This window comes from Lepisma saccharinum, chromosome 9 (assembly GCF_977018435.1).
Source record: "Lepisma saccharinum chromosome 9, izLepSacc3.1, whole genome shotgun sequence".
NCBI lineage: Eukaryota > Metazoa > Arthropoda > Insecta > Zygentoma > Lepismatidae > Lepisma > Lepisma saccharinum.
Genome location: NC_139237.1, coordinates 85,606,503 through 85,632,692, shown reverse-complemented (window position 1 = coordinate 85,632,692; position 26,190 = coordinate 85,606,503). Strand labels below are relative to the sequence as shown.

Here is a 26,190-nt window from a genome sequence, read left to right as displayed (position 1 = left end):
GACGATAATACGGCCGCGTCAAACGTTCAGACCCTGGTTCAGTGTTAAGACCACTCGTTTGCATAAAGTGGAACAATTTTCTACGGAAGTCAGTCAAAATGGCCACCAGGTATCATCATATAGTAATCGGAGCTGGAATCCAAGGTTCATGGACTGCTTACATTCTCGCCAGGCAGGGCAGACAAGTTCTTCTAGTTGAACAGGTAAGAAAATAACGAATAGAAAATCATCCTATGATGTATAACGTGGTAGAATCAGCTTATGGGAACGGATTTATATTATCTGACATTAGCGTAACTTTTTCTGTCACTTGTGGTTAGCCGCGACGATGATGATGAGTGATAATTAGATGTTGATTGATTTAGGATAATTAGATGTCATTGATGAAGGAACACTCACAAGGAACGTGGCGGCGATTGGGTTCCAAAACCGAGGGGGCAAGATGTCAAAACTGGGGGGAGGGGCAAAGACAGTATATTTTTACCTTTGTAGATAACATTTAGCATAGTGTGGGGGGAAAAGTGGCAAAAAGTAGGGGGCAACTGCCCCCCTCGCCCCACTTATTGCCGCCACTGAACACCCATGCCCACGCCGGGATTTGAACGCGGGAACTTCCGTGACGAGTCGAGCTCAGTCATCAAGCCGGTGAACGAAACTGAAGAAACGAGGAAAAATTACATAGGTTTGTAGGGAGAGCTGCCGGAGCAGGATGTGATCACGTCATATCCACTACTGCCGAGATTGAGATTGTGTGGGGCCTTACCTCCAGAGTTCTATGTGTCTTCATGACACAGTGAAAAGCACAGGGAATAGCTTTACCTTTGTTAGTTTTGCATACAATCGCTAAATTACAGACAGAGCCGTGTTTAGAAATATTTTCCTACAAATATCAGCTTCATAATATAAACTTGTGTGCAAAGAAATAGACCCATCTCACACTGTTGACATAAAATGTTATTAAATTTATTAACTTCATACGTATTTATTACTGAACTTTATCTACATATAAGTAGGATTAGACGCTTCTATTTGGATAAACATTTTATGTTCCTCCAAACAGTTGGAAGAAAAAGTAAACATTTTATGTCAAAAGTGTGAGATGGGTCTATTTCTTTGCACGCAAGTGTATAAGTTTCGAAACGTTTTTCAATACGTTATGGATAGATTCTTTCAGATAGAAAAATTATCTTCGATTTACTTTTTTTATTTTACTTCGCTTCTCTGCCACTTTAGGCTAATCATAAAGTTGAGGATGAGTGATGGTATGATAAAATTGATGAAGGGACACTCACAAGGCCTGGGCTCCTGACGTCGTAGCACACTGTGCTAATTACTCAGCCACGGAAGTGGGCTAATTAATAATCCAATATTTATTTGTGAACATAATGTTCCATCAAACTTTCTGAATCCATCACCGATCTTCAATAGAAGTTAGAGAATTCTCGGTCTTAAAATAATTTTACAGGTGATTTACCGTTTCAAACAAGAAAAAAATCGTTCTTATTGTTCTTTATAAAATCTTAACTTTTGTTGCAGTTTCCTTTACCACACGATCGTGGAAGCTCTCACGGTCAAAGCAGAATTATCAGAAAAGCTCATACTTGTGAGAGTGAAGCAAGGTTCATGGAGGATTCATACAGAGAGTGGCGGCAGCTGGCGAAAGACACAGGAATGGAACTTCTAGTGTAAGTCTCCTAAGTGCAGTCTGTCTCGGGAATCTGTGGAGCAAGGCCGCGCATAACGGTAGGGAAGGGGAGAAGGCATTGCAAGAGGCTGATAGATGCAGCGTCGCTATCCCCTCCATGCACTTATTTCCCCTCTCACGGGTTCATTGATCGAGCCCTCTCGGGTCACTACTTGCGCAGAAGACTTGTATCCGTTTTCTAGCTCCAGAGATTCCCGAGACACAGTATAATGGGTTAAAAAAAAAAACGAGCAAATATATGAACAATCTAACACACAACGACAACTGATCTGAAATTTACAGCATATTTTAGCGTATATTTCTACTATTTTCCCTTTTGCATTTGGAATCGTCCACTCGAGCTTTGTGCAAATTCCGCAAGATGGCACTACTGCTCTTCAACCTATGAAGAGTGATCCTAGTTCTCAAAATACTCTGAAGTCTAACCAGAACCTGCCTGGTCATTTTACACACAAGTTTGTTTCACGATTAGTATGAATGGTAGCAACTAAATTTGAATAACTAAGCTCGAAAAATAGTCCATTTAACAATTAAATCAGAAAGAACACAAAGGAAGACTCAGAAGATAGTACATAGTTTCAAAGGTTTTTTAAAAATTATTTATTTATTTAATTGCGAACATTTGTTTTTTATGCAACAGATCACACACCATATCGTGTGTCAGAGCCAAAAACAACAAAGTAATCACATCAATATTTATATTTACAGAAACTCTCCCCTATTGTGCCTAGCATCGCCAACAGGATATGACAATCTTGATAAAGTAATCAACAATTTTGGCGTATTTCAAGAAGCTTCTTACAAAGTTCTGAGCGCTGAGGAACTCCGGAAGGAATATCCACAGGTGACTTTCGACAACAATATCCGAGCTTGTGTCGACTATGATGCTGGAGTTCTGAGGCCCAACAAATGTCTTTCGGCTCTACAGGTAAATAAATGTTTAGCTTATTCTACACGTGCGCACAGACAACTGATTGGTTACTGGTTAGTGTAGCTGTCATCGTTGGCGCCAATTTTATAACCCCCAAAACCAAATCTTTCCTTCAATTTACATGAAAACTGTTCAGTATGTACCATTCAATATGTAGTCCTACAGGCCTACATGGGAACTAAGGCTGGGTCCGAAAGGTACTACAAAGACCAGACTTCAAGTAAGGGTCTTGAACACATAGAATTTATATTTTTATGTCCCTGGTTCGTTTACACATGTACAGAAAGTGAATATACAACTTGTTAAATGGACAGTACCGTAGTTCTTTAGATCATAACATTCTAGTAGGATATATTGGTTTATTATACGTAGTTATATATATACATATTTTACATAGCGTTTCCATGTGTGTCTGCATAGACCAAATTACCAAATCTCTAATAATATATATGTGCACCTATGGCATAACCATCGGCACTTCCTTTATCACAGAGTTAGCATAACTATCTCCGTGGGCCTACCCTCAGCTTAAATTATATTCCGTTACAAATGCGTTTCCTTACGCCTTCACTCCTTCCTTTGGGCATCAATTATTCAATACGGAAATATCCACATAATCAAAGCCTTTTCTAAAAGGGGACTTGGGACAGCAACAGGAGCTGGCAAAACCAGATGCTACAGTATTATATCCAGTTTAGCCACCATAAGTGGACTAAACTTGAGGAGACGTTCCTCTTTCGTCGATCAATGGGGAAACACTGTTCTTTGCTAAAGCCCACTAGCTCTTTTTATAGTCGGGGTAAACATCCGTGGATGTGGACCCCGTAGCGTTGGAAAATTCCACTGCCAACGGTCTTTTGAAAGACAGCTAGCTCCCCCAACCGGGGAGATAAAAAACAGGGGAATCTAACATTCCAGCAAAGCACAATCCAATAAGCATATACACTTACATGCAATAATAACATAAAAGTACACTCATAGAAACATATTACTTAACCCTACACCTTGTAGCTGGCCAGCAATTAATAAACATATTACCAAAACCAGTAATGGTCAATCCGACCGTTACAATGTGAATAAATTGCTTTACTACCATTTGCCATATAGAGATGATAAAAAGTTCTCAAAAACCTTTGGGACACAACATGAACGTTAGACTTCGAGTGTTAAGACGGAGCCAGTTGCAGGAAAACTAGCATTGACATGAAACACTTATTTTATCGACTGTACATATGTGTATTTTCATCTTTCCAGAAAAGATTTAAAGAATGTGGAGGTGTGATAAGGGACTCCTTCCAAGTAAAGAGAATCGAACCTGGACAATCAGCTGTCGTGCACGGTGAGACGGAGTCTTTTGCAGCCGATTCAGTCATCGTGTGTGCTGGGCCATGGAGTAAGAAACTTATGGGCTCTCTGGGCTTGGATCTACCCTTGACAACATGGAAGATCACGGTGCCATACTGGAGGGTAAAATCAAGCAGCGAAGCCTTACGAATGAGCATTGTGTATTTTGATGACAAATTCCACTTTTATTCCCTACCTCAACTGGAATATCCAAATCTTGTGAAGGTAATTTACAACAGTTTAATCTTTCCGAAACTAGTTAATACAAGAAATAAGGCATTAGCTCATGTGGTGAGTATGTTCAGTGATCTGAGTAAAATTGGCAATCCACTGTGCAGAAAGCTTAACATACTTACAGTTTTGGAATTAAAAAGTAGCTAGGTGGCCGCGGTGGCTCAGTCGGTAATGCGTCTGCTAAAGGTCCCGGGTTCGATCCCCGGCCGGTTCAAATCCGGGAACTTTTCTAACGATGGAAGCGGCCCCGGCGTCCACCCAGCGTCGAATAACATGGGTACCTGGGGGAAACCCTGGGGGGGGGGGGTAAAGGCGGTCAGGGGCGTAATGCTGATCACATCACCCCCACTCACGACCGGATCAAGAAAGTGTGGGGCGTTACCCCCACACCCCCTATACGCCTTCATGGCGTGGTGCTATGCACAGGGGAGCACTTTACTTTACTTTTTTGCTAGTAGGCTACATTATAAGAAATTTAAAGTTAAAAATAAGCTAAACTAAATTTTCTTCACGAACATTGAGGAAATCTGAATTATAAACTACACAATGAAATGTTTACAAAAGTTACGTATTTAAGACATTTAAAAATGCTAAACACGATTTGGGGGGGATGAAATGGGAGTAAATATTCAGGTATCGGACATTTTAAATATTTTAGATTGGACATTTTCAAAGTTTTGGGTGTGTGCTAACTTTGCAGAAAGAACGATTTTTCAGACGAAATTACTATAACTGCAAAATTCTGTGCTGATATTGAGGCAGATTCGAGTACTGACTTTTTTGCTAGACACATGAAAGAAGATTTTAAAGAAATACATGGAACATATGCAAGATTACCAAACGGGGAGGATCAAGGTTTATTGTGTACAATGCGCTTAATACCATACAACATGATCTGTTTTGGGAAAATGTTACCACATCTCCAAATATTTTGACACCCTCGGTAAAATTTGGTACAAAGGCCTAATTCATTAATAGTTTAGTGTTAATGTTACCCTTTGATTTGCCTAAAATGATCTTCCCAACAGAAAACTGCTGAACTGTTTTTAGAAATGTGATATATCACAGCCGATAATAACACATTTAAAAACATTTTCGTATTAAAATATTTGAGTTTAATCTTAATTAAAGATGAAATTAAACGCTAACACTAGGTAATGCATGCTACTTTGGTTTGATATATACGATATAGCTAATTATATTTAAAACAGGACTTCAAGCCTCTCCTACCCAAAGGTGGAAAGTTATTGAGAACTCACTAAGACAGAAGAGGAATCTCTGCATCAGGTATATGAAATATTTATAATGCTATGTTCTTGCAGATAGTTCAAAGAAATCAAATATTGGCCGAGCCAGATTCCAGAGACCATCGATACGAACCAGCGGAAATGAAAGACCTTGCATCTTTTATTGAAACCCACTTCCCAGGCATTGAGACAACTCCAGCCATTGTGGAATACTGCATGTATACGGTAAGAACAAACACAACCCACATTGAAGCAATATTAGGAATGATAAACCTCAGGGGTGTCAAAGAATACTGATAGAGATCGAAATCGTATCCAAGTGTTGAAACTTTATTATGTGGCTAGAATGGAGGAATAGATGACGGGAATTAAATATAACGATATTCAGTGGCGTCCCGTCCCTTGGGGCTTCCGGGGCTTAGCCCCTAAAGAAAAACGGACGTATTGACGTAATTATCAATCACCATAACGCATAACTACCACACAGTCTTTTAAAAGGCGATTTTTACCCACGTAAATTCATCGTCTGTTGCAATGGATACGACAGCGCTCCTAGCGGCATTGATGTCAATTATCGCTTTCCGGGACACGTCGCAAAGGAAGGCGTGGCCTACACCCAGCTACGCTACAGTGAAGGTCACATGCTAGCAGAGAGAGGAGGGAATAGTGCAATGGATTTAAGTGCTGATTCGGGGCTAACTCCGTTGCGTCGCGTCGATTTCAAGTGTTGTTCTGTAGTGTTGTGGTGGCTTTCATTCGCTATGTTTGAGTGAGTTTGGCAGGGTTGATGTTCGAACACAAATTGATGAAGGACATAGGCTGTCAATTACAAGACACAATGAATTTGTCCGGAAAAATAGGCATATATTAAATAGAATTATCGATTGCTTAAAATTCTGTGGTCGACATGAACTTGCTCTACGAGGACATAATGAAAGAGAACAATCTTTAAACAGAGGCATCTTCCCAGATTTATTATCCCTTCATAGAAGAGGGAAAACTAAAGAGGGAACTTCGTGTTCTTTATTGTAGTGAAGAGTTGAAAAACATAAACTCTATCAGTAGATTGCATTCATTTTTTATTTAAAATTATTTAGATGGTACGTTTTCAGAAACAGTAAAAATAACTCCAGTGGCAACAGCTGAATCTGAACGATGTTTCAGCACATTGAAGCGTATTAAAACCTGCTTAAGAAATGCAATGGGACAAGACAGACCAAATGCCTTGGCACTTGCTTACAATAGAGAAAGAATACATTTCAAACATAGAGGGCTTCAACGAAAAAGTAATAACAAAATTTGCTGAGCAGAAGAACAGGAGTCAACGTTCGTAGAAAGGTATGTTTCACAACAATACCTGTTTTCTTTTGTAATCATGTTAATTGTCATTATATTTTAAATTATTTAAAAAATAAGTCCAGTTTTGTAGTTTAGGAGAAGATAAATATCCGTTTTTTTTTGTAATTCATGTAATTTGTCATTACATTTTAAATTATTTCAAAAAAGTAAGTCCAGTTTTGTAGTGTAGAAGAAAAAAATACCTATTTTTTGTAATTCATGTAATTTGTCATTACATTTTAAATTATTTAAAAGAAGTAAGTCCAGTTTTGTAGTGTAGGAGAAAAAAATACCTATTTTTTGTAATTCATGTAATTTGTCATTACATTTTAAATTATTTAAAAAAAGTAAGTCCAGTTTTGTAGTGTAGGAGAAAAAAATACCTATTTTTTGTAATTCATGTGAATTGTCATTATATTTTAAATTCTTTAAAAAATAAGCCCCGGCCAAATTTGAGGCCACGAGACGCCACTGACGATATTGTTACAAGTTGTCATCATGGTACGGCGAGACATCATTATATCCCTATCTGTATATCGTAGAGTGAACGCTTGTTATGTTAGACTTTTCAATAACTTGCACTTTTATACAAACACACACTAAAAATCTGACCGCAGAAATGACTGTCTAAAAGACCATAAATTTCTGCTACCATCCAGCTACCGTAAAAAAGTGATCATGAATATTTTTAAAGCATTAACGGCCATTACGTAATGCATTTATAATGATTCAGTTTTCAAAAATATATTTATGGTGCACGAAACTGTAATGTATGATCGTTATCTATCTTTATGCATGATAAAATATTCCAATTTAAATAAAAAACGATTGCGTTTATTTTTGTGTAAATTAATAGTCCGACTGTTAAATTTTAACGGAAGAGTATTGTAAATATTACGATAACTTTTTAAAGGGGCGGAATAAATAATGTGACGTATGATAGCAGACATACTGTGGTGAAATAAAATGACGTAAAAGAAGTAAGATTAGTTAATGTGGTGAATTAAATATAAACCTAGCTTTAACCCCAGGGTTACATTGCACGCTATGATGCCACGGGTCCTGAGTTCAAATCCCGACCTGGGCATTAGTGTTCCTTGTGAATGCCTCTTCATCGATTTCATCTATCATCAAACATCTCATCGTCGCGATTAGCCAAAATGGCATAAAAACTAGTCTAAGTAACAAAACAATCAAATTAAATATTTATTGCAAATACTACCATCATTTTAAAATGTTTGCAACATTTGCAACAATTCGGAACAACAAATAAGCTCTCTATTTGTGCTTGCAGATGTCACCTGATGATTTATGTATCTTGGATCGTCACCCAGAACACAAGAATATTGTCTTCGGATGTGGATTTTCTGGTGAGAAAGACTTTTTCATTGATTTAACTTAGATTGCTCAGTAGTTTGACGAGAATTTAAATGTGCGTCAAAATATAACTTGAACAATTTATAAAATCGTATGACAAAATATCATATGAAGAATTTTTCCATTAAAATGTTAATTATCATAGAAAATTGTTTGAAAGACAAGAAAAGCAAAAAATGCATTTACTAACATACTGAGCATTGTAGTCATATTTACAAATTCACTGATACAAGATGAAATATAACGACGATGTTGTATATGTTCGATTTTCGTATACGATTAAGTTTTGGCAGTTTTTGTTGAAATAATGAAAAATTGAACTATGTTCCTCTTCTAATATTGAATGCAGCAATTAATAATAATAATGATAGGGAAACTTGTGCCTGTTAATAAGTATCTGTCGTCGCGTACAGATACTTTTATTTCACACTCCACTAATAACCATTAAAATGGATTTTTATAAGTAGCAGTTACGCAAATATAATCTTTAACTATAATTGAACCGAGGGCTTGTATGTACCTCTTACAGCAAAGATAATCTTGTAATAATGTATTATAAAGATAATGACTTGTTCCGATCTAAGATTTAAGAAATCTTAATAAGCATTCGCGTAAATTCACGCCAACAATCAAGTCTTAATTTTTTCCATTAATCGCACAACCCTATGCTCAAAAATAATGACTAGGGAACCACGATCTTTTTCACTCAAACCATTTTACATCTGAGTATACATCTTGCCACGTAACTAACAGCATTTTTAACTCTATTTTATAGGAACTGGCTTCAAAATTTCTCCCGCCGTGGGTCAAATTCTAGCCGACCTGGCCTGTGGAAAGGATCCTAGCTTCAACATCCAGCCATTTTCCCTTGCTCGGTTTTCCTGATGCTACAATTTGTTCTAACATGTATTTAACGAAAATAAACTGCATCTGTGGCGTTATTTTGCGTTACTGGTTGAATTATTAATCCTTTCTACGTTACTTTAAAAATCAAGAATCATGACCTTTCAATGTGTTTTTTATTCCTAGAAAGAGACATTTCCAGTCCCAAGCATGGGTACACCGAAAGGATAAGAGGGTAAGTGTGTTAGAACATCTACCTCTGACTTTACTTTCCTGAAGAACAGGGAATAATATATTTCGCTCCCCATTTCCCAATTCATAATTTCACTAATAAATTCAGTAGCTGAACTTCCTCCCTAATTTCCCCCCGATGCTAAAAATTTTATGGTGAGACATGCACACCCAAGTACATTTCGTGTTGATACAGAATTTCACTATCGATCATTACTGTGGTTCGTTTTTGTTTTAAATACAAATTACAGTTTTTAATATTTCATTGCATTATAAATATATTGTCTATGTTTATAATATTGTGGTGTCTGAATAAAGAATTAGCGCAGTTCTAGGGTTGGAAAATTAACTCTGTTTTAAAATTAAATTTTAATAATTCTTGATTGATTGATTGATTTGTTGTTTTAAGTCCACTTTATGCACAGAAAGGCTAATCGGGACTGGACCTACAGTTAAAAGTGGGATCCGAACCACTGTGCCATGTGCCTCAAACCCGCGACCCCTTGATTACAAGGCGACGACTTACCACTACGCCATCGGGGAGGCTTAATAATTATCAAATAAAAAAAACTGTTAAATTTAAACGTTAAGAAAATTATCTATCATCTATAAAAGAACTGTAACTGATTAAGAACAGGCGTACACAAAAAATTAAACTCCTACATTCTATAAAAAAAATAGAAAGCATTATTTATCATTCGAATGATGACTATTTTATGTTATTGTTGTAACATGGTTATTTATTTTTTCAAAATTGTGCAAAGTCGTTGAAAGAAGTTATATATTACTGAAAAGATAATGGATTTCCTATAAATACACATCTTTGCAACTGTAACTGCACAACTTGTATGTTACTGTTTCAGCATTATTTATCTTATTAAATCAACTAATAATTTCGTATTAGCCACTAGAAATGCAAAGTTCATGTAATCTATGCCACAAATTAGAAAGTTTCTCAAATTTATTAAATGCCTGGTAGGACAGAGACCTTCATTTTGCTACCGTATAATTGAACAGGATAAAATTACTCAAATGTACTATTATATAGTCAATTTTCTTACTATAAAGTAAATAAACTGATAGGAACTCTTTTTCGAACTACTAGCTCATTCAAATGGATGCATTTGCCCAAACATTGGACCCGTCCTATGACGTCATCGAGCTTCCTTGCACTGTAGATAGAGGCAAGTAGTGGGGCACGAACTGTCGCAGTTATGTCATCTTCACTTGACTCCTTTTATCTAATCAACAACCAAGAATGAAGGTCACTGGATGCTTGCCAAAAACGCGAAAGTGGCTACAAATGCTACGCCTGTTTCGCAAAGCCGAACAAGCCTGTACTTTCTCATTGTTAGTCAAGAGTACAAGAATGGCTTCACACTACCAACATGTTGTGATTGGGGCGGGCATCGAAGGATCGTGGACAGCATATAACTTGGCTCGGAGAGGGCGCCAGGTGCTACTATTAGAACAGGTAAGGAGTGTCCGAATTGCATTTTTTGCTTTCTATGCAGTAGCGTATCCAAAGTGGGGGAGGTGGAAGTCATACCCCTCCTTTTGGCCCAGTATTCCTAAAGAAATAATGTCAAAGACAGGAAAAGATGGCAAAATGAGGACTGACTACTAATAGCGTACGTAGTTCCCTTTTAGAAAATCCTGCACACGCCACTGTTTGTACGTAATAAGAAGTAGTAGCATTACTATTATTATTGCTAACACTGGCGTCTTTAGCGGGGGGATAAAGGGACGTGTTTTGCCAAAAATCCAGGAAAAATACAGGGTGAGCATGAAGTATTTTCCTGATTTCAAACATTCATTACACAAAAAGTACTCTTAGGAAGAGACATGTTGTGTTCTCGAAATGTCCCCCCCAAAATCACAAGTTTGTTGATTTATTCGAAAACTTAAACATGTGCGTCATTTGTAGCATGGAGATTGTCTCAACGATACTCATGTTTTAGCCCGACCCTGTGGCCGAGTGGTTAGCACATCGCGCTGCGACGCCAAGGGTCCCGGGTTCGAATCCCGGTCAGGCTTGGTTGTTTGTGAATGTCCATTCATAAATTTCATCATTTCATCACTCATCGCCATCTTCGCAAATTAGCCAAGAGGCACAAAACGCGAAGTAAAATAAACTAAATCAATCAATCAATCGATACTCATGTTTTAGAAATCTCCTCAGTCACCCTTACTAACAGGCCTGTAGCGAGGTGTAGGGTGGCTGAAGCCCAGGGCGCCATTCAAAACTTTTTTCTAAAATAACAAAAACACAACAAAGTTAATTGGTAAGCGATATCGTTGTCAGAGAACCCTCTCGCTTTCGACGATGCTCATGTGCTTCGTCGCGCTAAGAGCGGTCGGTGCCTTGAGACTCGAAGATTTTCAATGTAGGGCCTCCCCGATGGCGGAGTGGAAGCGTCGTCGCCTTGTAATCAAGGGATTCCGGGTTCGATACCCCGATGGACGCACATAGCGGTTCGGATTCCACTTTAAACTATAGGTTCAGTCCCAATTAGCCTTACTGTGCATAAAGTGGACAGCATATAACTTGACTCGGAGAGGACGCCAGGTGCTACTATTGGAACAGGTAAGGAGTGTGGGAAATTGATTTTTTGCTTTGTATGCAGTAGCGTACCCAAAGGGAGGGGGGTGGATGTCATACCTCTCCTTTAGCCCAGTATTCCTTAAAAGAGAATGTCAAAGGCAGGAAAAGATGGCAAATTAGAACTGACTACTAAAAACTATGTACGTAACCCCCTGTTTCGAAAATCCTGCACATGAAACTGTTTGTACGTCATAAGTAGTAATAGTATTACTATTATTATTGCTAGCACTTGTGTATTTAGCAGGGGGGATAATGGGAGGTGTCTTCCCAATAATCCGGGAAGAAGTACAGGGTGAGAATGCCCGATGTCAGTCTAAGAAAATTCAACTGATTACTGATTCGTTGATTCCCCGCCGCCAGCTGAAAATGCGACCAGTGTAGCTGTATGTGCTCGCTTTTTACTTCTAATTCTGTGCATAATGAAATTCCATTCCACTTTTGCAGTTTCCTTTACCACATGACCGTGGCAGTTCCCACGGGCAAAGCAGGATTATTAAGAAGGCTCACCCTTCGGTACACGAAGCACAGTTCATGGAAGAATCTTACAAGGAGTGGCGCCAACTGGAGAAGGACTCCGGGCTGGAACTTCTGTTGTGAGTAACTTTCTTAGTAACTCAATAGAAAACCTTATTCGATAGTAGGAATGGCCAGATCCGCATCCCGATAATTTCCGACCATCCCTTCTCGATACGCATCCTCTTTATTGCAATGAAGTTAATTTGAATAATTATTTTGCAATTTATTACGCTCAAGACTAGGCCACTAGGGGCGGACCACGAATCATCCAAAGCCAGTCTAGCTCACCTGCTAACTCACCTCATCGAAGTGTAGTTGGCAAATTTCACTATACAATTAAAATGAAAATGTATAGATAATGATAAATATAATTTTTCTTTGAAAATGTGCTCACCTAAAGCTTTCAGCACATATTCAATTATATTCTTACATATAATTTCCATATTTTCAAACATTTTGCGACATATATTTCATATTTATGCTGTTACTATACGGTTTTTTCTTGTGCTAAATAGCAAAGGTTTTCAGTTCATTTGTATTCCTGTTCGCTTTGTACTCTATTTTAAATCTTGACAATAGATAATACATCTGTTATTCTAACACACTTGTCAACATTTCGCGATGAAATTCATTGCACATTTTAAATATACTCCCATCACTTCGTGCCATATTGAACACAGTTTCAGTCAATATAAATCTTCTTTTAGGAACAACAGGAGATTCACGTTTCAGCACTTGAGAGAGAGTTTGGTAATCCATTGTTTTCCTAACAGAAAATAAAGCACATTTTGTATTTGCATCACAATTAATGACTTACAAGTCTAATGCATCTTATTTAAATAGGTGAGCCGCTTTCTTAATGAAAATTGCAATTTTTCACAATTATAAGTTCATATTTTGATTCTAAAAACTAAATATAGAACTATATATTTAGTATATGTAAATACTTTCCTGGTTATAACACTGAAAATATATATTTAAACATGGAAAATGAGTTTCTGAATCACCATTCTGAATTTTCTTCAATTCAAACACTTAAGCTTTAAATTACAAAATAATGAAGTGAAGGAACGTCTTTCATTTCAGAAACTCTCCTCTGCTGTGCATCGCCGCGTCTTCGGAACACGAGAAGATAGACCAAATTATCAAAACTTTTGGCACATTTCAGAGAGCTTCTTACAAAGTTTTGACCCCAGAGGATCTCCGGAACGAATATCCACAGGTGGTTTTCGACAACAAAGTCCGAGCATGTGTCGATTATGACGCAGGAGTTCTGAAGCCGAACAGATGTCTTCCTGCAGTGCAGGTGAAAATTACTTTATCTGTGATTGTATCTAAGGTTCCTACCGTGAACTGAAGTGGCGAATTAGTGCAATAATCGCTGTGTATGGAGATGATTATGAGAGTGGTTACAATGTAAACTTAAATTTCACTCCTAGCTTTCATAGAGTTTTTCTTGAACGAAATGCGTAAACGATAATAAACTGTGCATGGTAGTATATTAACTATTAAATGTAAAAAAAATAATAAAGAAAACTGTTGTGCTGGAATCAGTGTAATAACTAAAAGTGTTCATCGTAATAATTTGATGAATAGTTTATTAATAATTGAAAACATTTTATTACTATTCAATTTCACCTGCAAAATTTTCAAGCGACGCCAATGGTACCTGATACACCTACTGAAGAAATCTGGGGACAAATTTGAAAATATTTCTTCTTGCGTGTTACGTTTGTATTGCTACATTGTAGAACTAATCTTCTACTGCAGTTTACGGCTCTTGCAAGCATTGAAACACGTTCATGAAACATGTTGCCTTCAGACAATTGCTTAGTTTGATCAATGTTACAATATTTTGGATTTATAATTAATGTTTGATAAGATTTTCAGTAGAGAAAATATTGCTTATTTACCAGTTGAGTTGTTATACTCTAACAATGTAACGTTCATTTATACCTTTTAGTTTTTGTTTAATTTATTCTATTGTTATAACTAACACTTATCAAACTACAAATAAATTGATGAAGGGTGCGTGTGCTCTCCCGGAAGCGATTTTTTTTCCAGTCAACTTGTGAATGCGGATTCATTTCTTGCTCTCTGATTGGCTGTTGGAAAGTTACGGTGCTCTGATTGTGAGAATATCTTATTTCCTATTTTCAGCGCAAATTTGCTGCCTTCTAATCTAATCTAACCTAACCTAACCTAACGTACAGCGCAAATAAGATATTCTCACAATCGGAGCACCGTAACTTTCCAACAGCCAATCAGAGAGCAAGAAATGAACCCGCATTCACAAGTTGACTGGAAAAAGAAAAAGCGCCTCCCCAGAACGTTAAATCAAAAAAATGTTGTAACAACCGTAAACTATAAAAACTTTGAAAATGTTACTGCACTAGTCCAAAAACTGAAAATACGTCACTGGAAGACAGAAGAGCAGGTAAATAAATTCAAGAAAGTGCATGTGGAAAGAAAATCAGGTCATGTATAATTCCTCTCTCTCTCTCTTCAGGCAAAGTTCAAGGAGTGTGGAGGGGTGATCAAGGACACCTTCCCAGTGAAGAGAATCGAACCTGGACAGCCAGCAGTTGTGCACGGGGAGAAGGAATCGTTTGCAGCGGATTCCGTCATCGTGTGTGCTGGGCCGTGGAGCAAGAAGCTCCTGGGATCCCTGGGCTTGGATGTGCCTCTGATTACCTGGAGGATAAACGTTCCATACTGGAGGTTGAAGCCCAGCAGCCCATCATTGGGAATGAGTATAATATACTATGATGGCGAATCCCATTTTTATTCCTTACCCGAACTGGAATACCCTGATCTTGTGAAGGTTAGTTCAAGCACTTTCATTGCAATTTTGAAAGCAGATTAAGTGGTTTAGATGGCCGGATTTATATATAATATCTGCAGATCCGGAGTCACCGGCATCAAAATGGGACACTTAGATACTGAAATACTCGTTTCCCTGCAAGGTGTTATACATGTTGCTTACCTCTAAGGCGGTAAGTAGATTTTAATAGCAAATTTTCAATGGCAACTTCTACCACCGCTGTAGAGTTAGACAACACATATAAAAGTGTATCATTTTTATTGACTGAGACTGTACAATTTTAAGTTATGTCTGGTTGCTCTCTCTCTCTCTCTCTCTCTCTCTCTCTATATATATATATATATATATATATATATATATAGAGAGAGAGACACACACACACACACACACACACATACATACACCGGGTGGTCCAAAAGTCCCGGAACGGTCACATATCGTGAGAAATACACATCGAATCGGAAAACGAAAAAAATACGTGTTTATTAAGTGAAATAAAGTAATTCAATGATATCACACTTGATTCCCCACCCCCGCCCCCTGGGGGTGGGGAGGGGCAACTGTGAAATTTTAAATGGAAGCCCCCATTTTGTATTGTAGAATCTGAAAGAGGACTTCATTGCGAGTCCAACGAGCTATCAACCATCCTTCTAGCTCAATTAGGAACGGAGATATAACAATTTTAAATTTTCGTCCCCCCCCCCCAAAATCATAAAACCCAAAAAATTTTCAAAGGGGCGCTCTGCCCCTAATTGAGCTAGAGTGAAAGCGATTGCATATTGTAGACTCCCCTTCCATATTCTCTATTGAAAGGCAGTGGCGTAGCGTTATAGTACGCTCGTACGCCCGGCGTTCCCAGATTTAAAATTTCAAAAAATGCGTAAATGCTGAGAATATAAAGTAAAACTTGACTAATTCCATATATGTTTGACCTTCATGGCATTATAATAGCTATTTTTCGCGATCCGCTTGCAACGCTCCACTCTCAACACTCGTTCTAGCATATTTTTTCAATGCCTTTCCTGGCCGGACGCCGAGCAGGTTCGGCGTAAAAGACTCTATATTCCTTGCTGCCTTTCTGGAGGGAAAGCTTCGATGTCTACAGCACGCGCATAAATGCTCTCTCATACGCCAGCGTACGGAGCAGCAGAGGTCTACCGTGATTGGTTCATGTGACCCTTCCTGCCTTCTGAAGCAGACGACAGCGGTAGAATTCCTACCTGGTTCTTCGCGCTTAAGCAACTCGTGCTATGTGATGCTACAATACGCAATATCGACTGACGTAACTTTACCAATCTCAAATATACCACTTCTTAATGGCCACTGCATTGTATAATTTATCGCACGAACAGCGATGTGCATTAGAAACTAAAAGATCAACACAGTTTTTGTGAAAAAAGTTGGTGAAGTCCTCGTGGTAGAAATTCAGCCTGTGGCTGCTCTACCACTTAATCCGCAAAACTATTATTTTTTTTATTATTGTTATTTTTTCGTTATTATCTAACTGCTTAATATTGTGTCAATAGAAATGTTTACCATTCATTTGAAAACTCTTAACATGGAATTGTCTCTGGACAAAATTATTTTAAAATGTTTATCAGTATTCTCAAGATGTAATAAACATTGGTCTGAATTACTAATCGGCACTGATACGTCAGTAGAGTGTACGATATTTGGATCATCCACCCACCTCCGTGTCAGAGTGTTTTGCACAGTGCGCCAAGACGACAGAGGTCCCTGGTTGGAATCCCGGCGTGAGCACGGCTGTTCTTTGTCAGTGTCCCTTCATCAATATCATCACTCATATTTATATTCGCGATTAACCAAAAGTGGTAGAAAAGCGAAGTAAAATAAACCAAATCAATCAGTAGTTGGATCATCCACAACAATGACGTATACTGTTGTGCAGAGGCGCTTGTGATTCAGGTAGGTTTTTAATTACTTGCGTCATGCAGAAAGATATAAAAAAAGGGTATAAAACACCAGAGTTCAAGACATTTGTGGCATAGTGAGGCATCTAATTTTCTAGCTAAAACATGCATGGATGATGTTTTATTGAAAACCCAGCTGACTTCAGGCAAATAAACAATGCCTGTGGCAACTAATACCGACCCTTCATTCGGACTTGGCGTTCCCACCCGAAATGTCCATGCTACGCCGCTGTTGAAAGGTCTTGACGTGCAGATTCCGAATCTGCAATCGGTTTCACTCTAGCTCAATTAGGGGCAGAGCGTCGGGGTTGGGGAATCAAGAGTGATATCATCGAATAGCTTTCTTTCACTTATTAAACACGTATTTTTTCGTTTTCCGATTCGACGTGTATTTCTCACGATATGTGACCATTCCGGGACTTTTGGATGGGATGGCCAGAATTAAAGTTATCCAACTCAGAGCCCTCTGTAGCCTGTTTGAGGCATCGTAGAACTCTGAAATTTGGTGAATCCACTATGCAGACCATGGGGAAGAGAACGGCGATAAAAAAGAACAGTTCAATTTTCCGCCACCAGGTTGAAATGTGGCGCTGTACTTCCATGATGGGTTGTAATAATGACGTAAACTGCACCAATTGGTTATGGATTTGCCTTTACCTTGCATTAAACGAGAGATTATTTTCTCGGAACTTCCAGCCACTAAAAAAGTCTTTCTAATTAATAACTCAGCTAAATCACTTAACGTGATTATTTGTACAACCATCATGGAAGTACAGCGCCATATTTCAACCTGGTGGCGGAAAATTGAACTGTTCTTCTTTATCGCCATTCTCTTCCCCATGGTCTGCGTAGTGGATTCACCAAATTTCAGAGTTCTACGATGCCTCAAACAGGCTACAGAGGGCTCTGAGTTGGGTAACTTTAATTCTGGCCACCCGGTATATATATCCATCCAATTTTTGCACCCGCCCTAATGCCTCTTTATACTAAGCCTTGTGTACCAATAGAGAAAGTAAACTGTCCTTACCTCCCAGCTTTGGCACCCAATCGCCGCTCTTGCATATATCGACTACGTTTTCCACAAATATATCCTTTAAACTGAATTATACTATTCACAGTATTTATAACAACTTACCTATTATTAGGCCTCTTTGCAAGTGAGGCCTGGGGGTGTAGCCACCAAGACCTTCTACATGGGTCCAATTGGATTGTTAATGAAGAATTCTATCTAGTGTTGCCCACGAGACGAGACTTTGGCCTGTCTCGTCTCGTGGAGTCTCGTGGAAATGCTGTCTCGTCTCGAAAATATTCGTTTGTCTTATGACACATGGTCAATCTCGTCTCGTCTCGAATTTTTAAAAGCCTGTCCCGTCTCGTCCCGTGGGCAACACTAATTCTATCCTGAACGAATAGAGGATTCAGAAGCATAGCCAGGATTTTTTGGAGGTAAAGCATAAGCGAACTTCCAATTTAAAAAATTAATCGGCGTTAAAAAATTGTTAGGGGGAAAAAGTACTGATATAACAACTAGCCACTGACGTACAGAGGGAGAGCTGATGGGGCTACAGCCCCACCTGATATTTTGAGAAATTCAAAATTTTCACATAAAAGATGTCAAGAACTCGGGAAAAACCGAAATGCTAAATGCGGTGGCAGTAGCAGCGATGGCAGTAAATGGCGAGGAAAAGTGCCAGAGTAAAACTAATATAATGAAAACTGAGATTGTTGTTTAACAATAAGTAATAGCAGAGTCGTTGATTATTTGCATCCAGTGTTTATACTCGTATTCTTAACCACTGCAATGTTGAAACTTGGCAATGAACTTAAAAAAATAGTTTCCTAATTGCTATGTAATCAGAACTTGCACGTTTTTGCAATTGAGAGCATTTAGAATAACTCATTCTTCTGCAGATAGTTGAATGGCACCAAAAAGAAGCCGATCCTGATGATCGGGACCATGATTGTGAGCCAGGAGAGATGAAGAATCTTGTTTCTTTAGTGAAGAAGCACTTCCCTGGAGTCGAACCAATTCCCGCCATTGTAGAATATTGCATGTATACGGTAAGTACAGTTATCTCCACTCGCAAAGTGGATTAAGTCAAACTTATTTTTTTTTATATTCCAATATCTGCAAAAAGTAACATAGCAGTAGAAATCAATTTACGATAATAATAACTATACTAAGTGAGAGAATTGTAGGGAGGAACAATATCATGGAGCGTAATAAGTGACCCTTTCAAAATACACTCAAGGCCTGTATAATTCTCTGAGACTTGTGTTTGGGGAGGGGGTCCTGTCCATGTGTATTTTTCCCTTCATCAATTCCATCATCTTCGCGATTAACCAAAAGTGGCAGAGAAACGAAGTGAAACAAACCAAACAGAAAACTAAAACAATGGCTTTAAAAAAATCATATAATTCTGTACCGTTTACTTACATCTCGATCCATGTGTTTTTTTGAATGGCGTAACTAACTAACTAACACTCTAGCCTTCCTAAACAAACCCGAAAGTTTATGGCTGCAGCAACACAAGCCTTCCATCTGTCCCTATCCTGAGCAAGATCAATCCCAGTGACGTGCGGTGATGTCGACACTTGGGGTAGCAATCAGTGGCTTGCCCAAGGGAGGTTGGTGTGGGTCATAATCCCCCTCCCCCCTTTAGGACCCAGTATTCCTAAAAATAGAACGTCAAAGAAAGGAAAGGTTTGCAAAATGAGGAAGGCACGTGTTAATCCCACCCTCTTTCGAAAATCCAAAACATGTTGATTTGACTATTAAGCCAGAGATCCCGGGTTCGAACCACGACCTGGGCATGGGTGTTATTTGTGTTTGTCCCTTCATCAATTTTATAGTACCATCTTGACGATTAGCCAAAAGTGTAGGAAAAGCGAAGTAAAACAAACCAAATCAAACAATCAATCAATGATTTGATTTATGTTACTTAGCGTCGCTGTCACATTTGATTAATCGCGAAGATGGTACATTACAATTAATGAAGAGACAAACACAAAAAACACCCATGCCGAGGTCGGGGTTCGAACCCGGAACTCCTGGTGTCATAGCGCGCAGTGATAACCACTACCCCGCGGTTGGTTGATTTGGTGTTTAAGTTCACTTTATGTACATAAAAGCTAATCGGGACTGGACCCACAGTTTAAAGTGGGATCCGAACCACTATGTGCCTCCACCGGGTACCGATCCGGGGCCACTTGCACTCCCCCACGGAGGTCGGCCGACAACAAGGATGAGTGGAAAGCTCTAACTATTCGGATACGTGGGTATCGGTAAAGCAAACTGCGTATTTACTCAGTGGTACGTAAATTTCAATTGGATTTTTGAAACACCATATTTGCATATGATTAACGTTTTTCCAAAAAAATTGCATTCCCTGATTTCCCTAATTTCTTCATCTCACGATCTCGTTACTGAAGGATCCGGGCTCGAGCCCTGGCCTGTGCATGAGTGTTCCTTTGTAACCACTCTTCATCCGTTTAATCAACGTTCATCGTCATGGCAGAAGTTAGGTAAAGTGATGGAAAAGCAACAATAAAGAAAGGAAAAAGAAAATACAAATAATTTCCTCCCAGTGCATCTGCAGGGCACTGTGAAATCAGGAGTCCAGAGTTCTCCGTTTATGATTGTCCCTCGTGACTTCCATAAGCTCATTAGCTACTTATCACGATTAAATCTATACAGCTTGAAAAAGTGATGGAAGGTGGCAAAAATTAAATATATTAGAGGGGATGAGCAGGTAACAAAACACACTTTTTTTGTAGTTTCTTCAACCATATTCATTTGGCTTTCTTAGTTCTGGGATACACTTTACATTCCTAATTATTTTTCACTGCAGAGTACAACACATAGGAACAAGAATGCGCGCTCGTCACGGGTTCGAATCCCGGCCTGAATTGTTCTTTGTGAGGTCCCTTCATCAATTTCATTATATCATCACTCATCCTCATTTTCGCGATAACCAAATGTGGCAGAAAGGTGAAGTAAAATAAAGCAAACCAACAACAACAATTAGAATGCGTTTTTTCTTGCCCAAATTAATACATCCGTATTCATGACTGTTTAACTTACCCATTTTTTTATTGGAGGCCAAATTATTAGAATATTTATATAAAACACTACTAAAACGAGAGCGAGAGAGAGCGTGAGCAAATATTTGTTATTTAATCATTATATATTCCATATTTGAAAAAAAGAAAAGAAACCATAACGTTCTTGTCTGCACATAATACAAGTACGTTCCCATTCATATACAAATAAAACTACATCCCATATTATACATACATATTGTACAACGTTTAAAAGGTTGTGTAAATTCAGAGAACACAAGTACTGCAGAAAATTTTCTCCTGAGTTCTTTAGAGGATTTACAAAGGAATCGAAGGGAATCCAATCCCCTATCTGTCCTATAGGAGATAGACTGGAGGACCTGAAATCACGGGCTTTCAACCATGGGAGAGGGTTGGGGGGGGGGGAAGGGGCAAGGGAGGTACAGGCAGAAATCTTCCCTTTGCCTTCGGGCGGTTGTCTATACCTGGATCTGGTAAGGCGGAAGAAGAGCCAGCTAGGGTATTCAGCCTTGCCAGCTGATCACATCGAGGGACGAGAAGCGAGTGGAAAGAAATGTTGCATATGAACTGAGGCTTCAAGATGATAAATATTGTGATTTGAAAATAATTAGAGATGTGAGATTGATTGATCTATCTCTGCTAGACTAGCTACTCCTCAGTGCACGTCACTGATCAATCCAATCTTTTCCATTCTTACCGATTTCCTTTAGGTCTATCTCAACGTTTTCCACCTCGTCTACGAGTGAACGGCATAACTTATTAAAATAAATACACACATATTTAGTGGGATCCGAACCACCATGTGCTTCACCCGGGTATCGAACGCGATATCCCTTGATTACAGAACGACGTCGTTACTATTAGATCGGGGAGACCCACACATTCTCTCTACTAGAACTGCATTACTCTACTTTTGATTTAACGGAAAGTAATTTTTTGTGCATTTGATTTGGATCCCGCCTGTCAATTTGCTAGATCTTTTCTTTTTGGGAAGGTATTGCCCTGAATGTTCGACGTGCTAACTCCACGTCACCCCATTACCGGTTAAAGATCTCTACACCTCTAGGTAGGATTGTGGGAGGGAGACTGGTAGTCACGGAGATAGGCAAAGGATCTTCCAGGGTTATGGCTATTACCCTGAATGTACACATTTTAGAAAACTGTATTAGGTTAAAACAAAGAGAAATGTGTACTCTACATGCCCCCTTCCCATTTAAAGAAATGAAGTTGTATCCAAGATGGCGGTCACCAAGATGGCGGACGTTTCCCCCTAGGCCTAACATATTACTACCATGACCAATTGCTACAATCTACACTCCCTTTCATTTTATAAGGGTTGGTCAAGGACCTTTGACTCACCCTGTATTATATTTTTATTTGCAGATGTCACCTGATGATTTCTGCATTTTGGACCGGCATCCTAAGTACAATAATATTGTCTTTGGATGTGGATTTTCTGGTGAGTAAAACTTTAGATTTAATTCATTAAATTTGATTGATTTTTTTCCTCGAGTACTGCTAGGCATAAATTTATGTCTCATACAATTCCTTACTTCAAAAATCTCCAAGATGTAGCAAGTGCAAATTTGTACCTTATAGTTTGTAGAGGTGTAAGGGGTGTCCCCTCACATGAAATTTCATTTCTTACAGGAAAAATATAGTTTTAGAGTTAGAATCAGTTACTCATTGAAGAAAGTAACTCAGTTACGTTACTGGTAGTTGGCGTGCAGCGTGGATATTCTAAGTTTAGCATGCAACGAAGCTTAGCTTAATTGCCTTGGGCGATTCCATGGCAATACTTTCACCTTAGCATCCAGAGAAGACACATAGTTGGATACAGTTATCATATTTCACTCTTTCCCTCGTTAAAAATTTCAAGTTAACAAATCGAATGTTGTACAGTTACTGTAAATGTAACTGTGGGCCATGTTACTTATATTACAAAAAGTAACTGTTAGTTGTAACTAGTTTTTTGTGTGTATGTGTGTGTGTGCGTGTAGTATGTGTCACTGTACGCGACAGAGAGAGAGAGAGAGCAAGGTAAGCATTTTTTCTATCCAGTGGCGTGTCCAGAAATTTCGAAAGGGGTTGGATAAACCTTTTTTTTGTAGTCAGCCCTAGATTATGTAAACCTTTTTTTTGTGGTCAGCCCTGGTTTTGCCATCTTTTCCTACCTTTGATGTTCTTTTTTGGGAATTCTGAGGCAAAGGGGGATTATGACCCTAATCAACCCCTCGTTGGGCACGCCACTGTTCCTATCTCGTACATTAAACATATCGCAGGCCATGCTGTCTTCTATATCCTGGCTTTGGTTACTCAAGTTGTAATACTGTATATTATGAAAAATAGTTAATAGTTTTTTCAACTTTTGTTTTGCAGGTACTGGCTTCAAAATTTCTCCCGCCGTGGGACAAATTCTAGGCGACCTGGCCTGTGGGAAGGATCCTAGCTTCAACATCCAGCCATTTTCCCTTGCTCGATTCTCCTAGCTAGGAATTATTTGTAAAGGGAAGGAGGGGACATTATAAAATATATGCTGACATTGGAAAATGCAGTACTCTTTGCGTATATGTATTAGTCTTCGAGAAACAAAACAGGACCAAAGAGAATTCTCAGTTTCTTTTCTGGACATTGATTTACAAATGTGAACTGTAGCCTCATATCTAATGTCCAGACATGTGCGTCGGCAGACATTTTTGTAGGGAGGTGGTAGGCGTTTGACATGAAACTGAATCGTGGAGATAATAATTATAATGATAATTGAGTTTTGAGATTTGAAGTCCACAGATGGGCTAATCAGGATTGGGCCTACAGTTTAATAGTTGGATACGAACCACTTGTGCCCCACCGTGTATTGAACCCGGGATCCCTTGATAACAAGGCGACGACGTTACCGCTATGTCATCGAAGACGCCCACAACAATAATAATGAAGTAAGAAAAATAATAGCAAATTTGCTTCTATTTTAAAATAATTATAACTTGTATTGTTTCTATTGTCGATTTATTATTATAATTGTTATATTCTTTGTAAGGCTTTAATTCACCAGATGAATGATTGCATAACTGTTTTTCTTTATTATTTTTTAATTTCATTAGTTAATATACTGAAATCATTAGTTTTCTTATTAACTTTTACACATTTCGTTCAAGAATATTATTTTAATGTTACGAGTTGGTGAACGATACTAGCTTCCAGGGGAGTTCGACACCCACCCTCTCCCCCGGTGACGCCACCATGTTAAACATAGGAGCATCTCCCAGTTAACTCCAAGATTGGAGCAAAACATCTCCCCTCTAACAGGCTGCCCAAACTACAGCCGGGATCCACATCCTGCCCGCCAGGACCTTTCATGTGGCTCGCATTAGTCCTTATTGAACCTCTAACTCTATTTTGAGGCATTATTTTTATTGCAAATGTAATGTTAATGGAATATGGGCCAGCCAATTGCCCATGCAGTTACTGACCATACATGTTAAACAGTTTGAGCACAGGGGTGACAAATTTCGAAAAAAAAAAAAGGATTATAAGCTTTTTAAAAAATCATCATAAATCTGTATGATGTTAATGCATACCAACAATGTATCCTTATTTTTTACTAATTTTCAAAAAGCGATTCCCCACTAATCAATATAACTAATGTGTAATAATAATAACAATAATCCCACAATAACAACATAGTATTGGATGGGCTCGTTCCCCACGGGCCCAAATAAGTCTGCGCTGCTGTTTGGGTCCTGTTGTAAAAGAATCAGTAGACCTATACAATAATTTACCTAACCTCATCATCAGTAACATGATTAAATCGCTTAGAATACTAAATACAGGCTGGCCTGGTTCGGACGCATTTAATACAAGAGAACTTGACCATACTTGACTTCACATATTCCGATAGTAAGAGGAAACTAAATAATTCTTAAAGCTCGTAGAAACTGGTCAGACTTCTCTACCTCGCTGTGCCCATCTAAAATATAGGAATGGGATACAAGTGTTGTCGTACAATTCTTATTTCTAAGTAGTGTGTTGAATAGACGATGTCGAAATATACGTACATACCACAAAATTTATCATTGCTATGGGCAATAGGCAAAGAAGCCTGTGAACCTCGAAAGATACTAAAGTATGTGCTTATGTTGATAACAACGGGTCATGTTCATCAGTCCATTGAATGTTTTACACACACGCAAATGGCTTTGAAAATATTTACGGAATGAAAAGGTAACATTACTCACCCAAGTACTGTTCATGGGAGTTTTCTTCTCTGCTTTTTTAAGCTGACGGATTATACTACTGCTTTCTTGCTATCAACTAATGGTGGAATTCGTACTGGAATTGATTCCTTGCCTACAGATCTGTGTGTAAATGCACCGGACAGCTCGCCCTCGCGTTTAATTTACAACTAGCAGACCTCGTCCTCCCCTGCCCAGATGTCAGTGCACTCGCGTGCTCTACCTACAACTACGTACTGTTCATACCAAGTCAAATTGGGGCCACACGTCTTTTCTCGCAAACATAACTAAACTGGTTTTGTTCGAACATCTGCAGCAGGCACATTGTGAAAAGTTGGTTGAAGAAATGACGATCTAAAAACCGCCGATTTCGGCTTGCCATCCAACAATTAGAGACCACGCCAGGTTATGGGTGTTCTTTGTGTGCGCACCAATTTCATCTCAGCATCACTCATTGTCTCGATTAGCCAAAATTGGAAGGAAAGCGACGTAAGGTAGCAAATTCAAATACGACCCCTCTGTTGAACAGCCTGTCAGTGCGACCGCTGACCGAAGGTGCACCCTAAGATTGTTATTATTATATTTTAATGTGCAGATCTAGATCATGATTTGTAAACAACAGAGGCATACGGTTCCGAAATGTGGTCCGTGTAAATTGAAATCTCATATTTCAGACTAATCCATTTTCCCCTGAAATGCAGTTATTGTATAGACACACAAGCAAATGTTAACTTAATAGCATAAAACCAAAC

The 26,190-nt window shown here is 38.7% G+C and overlaps 2 protein-coding genes across 3 annotated transcripts; both read left to right on the top strand.

The window, feature by feature from the left end:
* LOC145992804 (peroxisomal sarcosine oxidase-like) lies at positions 1–9,133 on the top strand. Of its 2 annotated transcripts, XM_083129193.1 has the most exons (7): positions 1–203; positions 1,537–1,685; positions 2,414–2,633; positions 3,891–4,205; positions 5,537–5,686; positions 8,094–8,169; positions 8,952–9,133. In XM_083129193.1, exons 1-7 carry the CDS (start codon positions 99–101, stop codon positions 9,059–9,061), a joined length of 1,125 nt encoding a protein of 374 aa, XP_082985319.1. In that variant the 5' UTR covers positions 1–98; the 3' UTR covers positions 9,062–9,133. The 2 variants fall into 2 exon arrangements, with proteins under 2 accessions (XP_082985319.1, XP_082985320.1); XM_083129194.1 differs by lacking the exon at positions 8,094–8,169 and having other exon boundaries at positions 8,952–9,111.
* A 1,374-nt stretch (positions 9,134–10,507) lies between these two features.
* Positions 10,508–24,279, top strand: LOC145992803 (peroxisomal sarcosine oxidase-like). Its single transcript, XM_083129192.1, has 7 exons — positions 10,508–10,724; positions 12,300–12,448; positions 13,458–13,677; positions 14,881–15,195; positions 19,038–19,187; positions 22,593–22,668; positions 23,589–24,279. Exons 1-7 carry the CDS (start codon positions 10,509–10,511, stop codon positions 23,696–23,698), a joined length of 1,236 nt encoding a protein of 411 aa, XP_082985318.1. The 5' UTR covers position 10,508; the 3' UTR covers positions 23,699–24,279.
* The last annotated feature ends 1,911 nt before the right edge of the window (positions 24,280–26,190 follow it).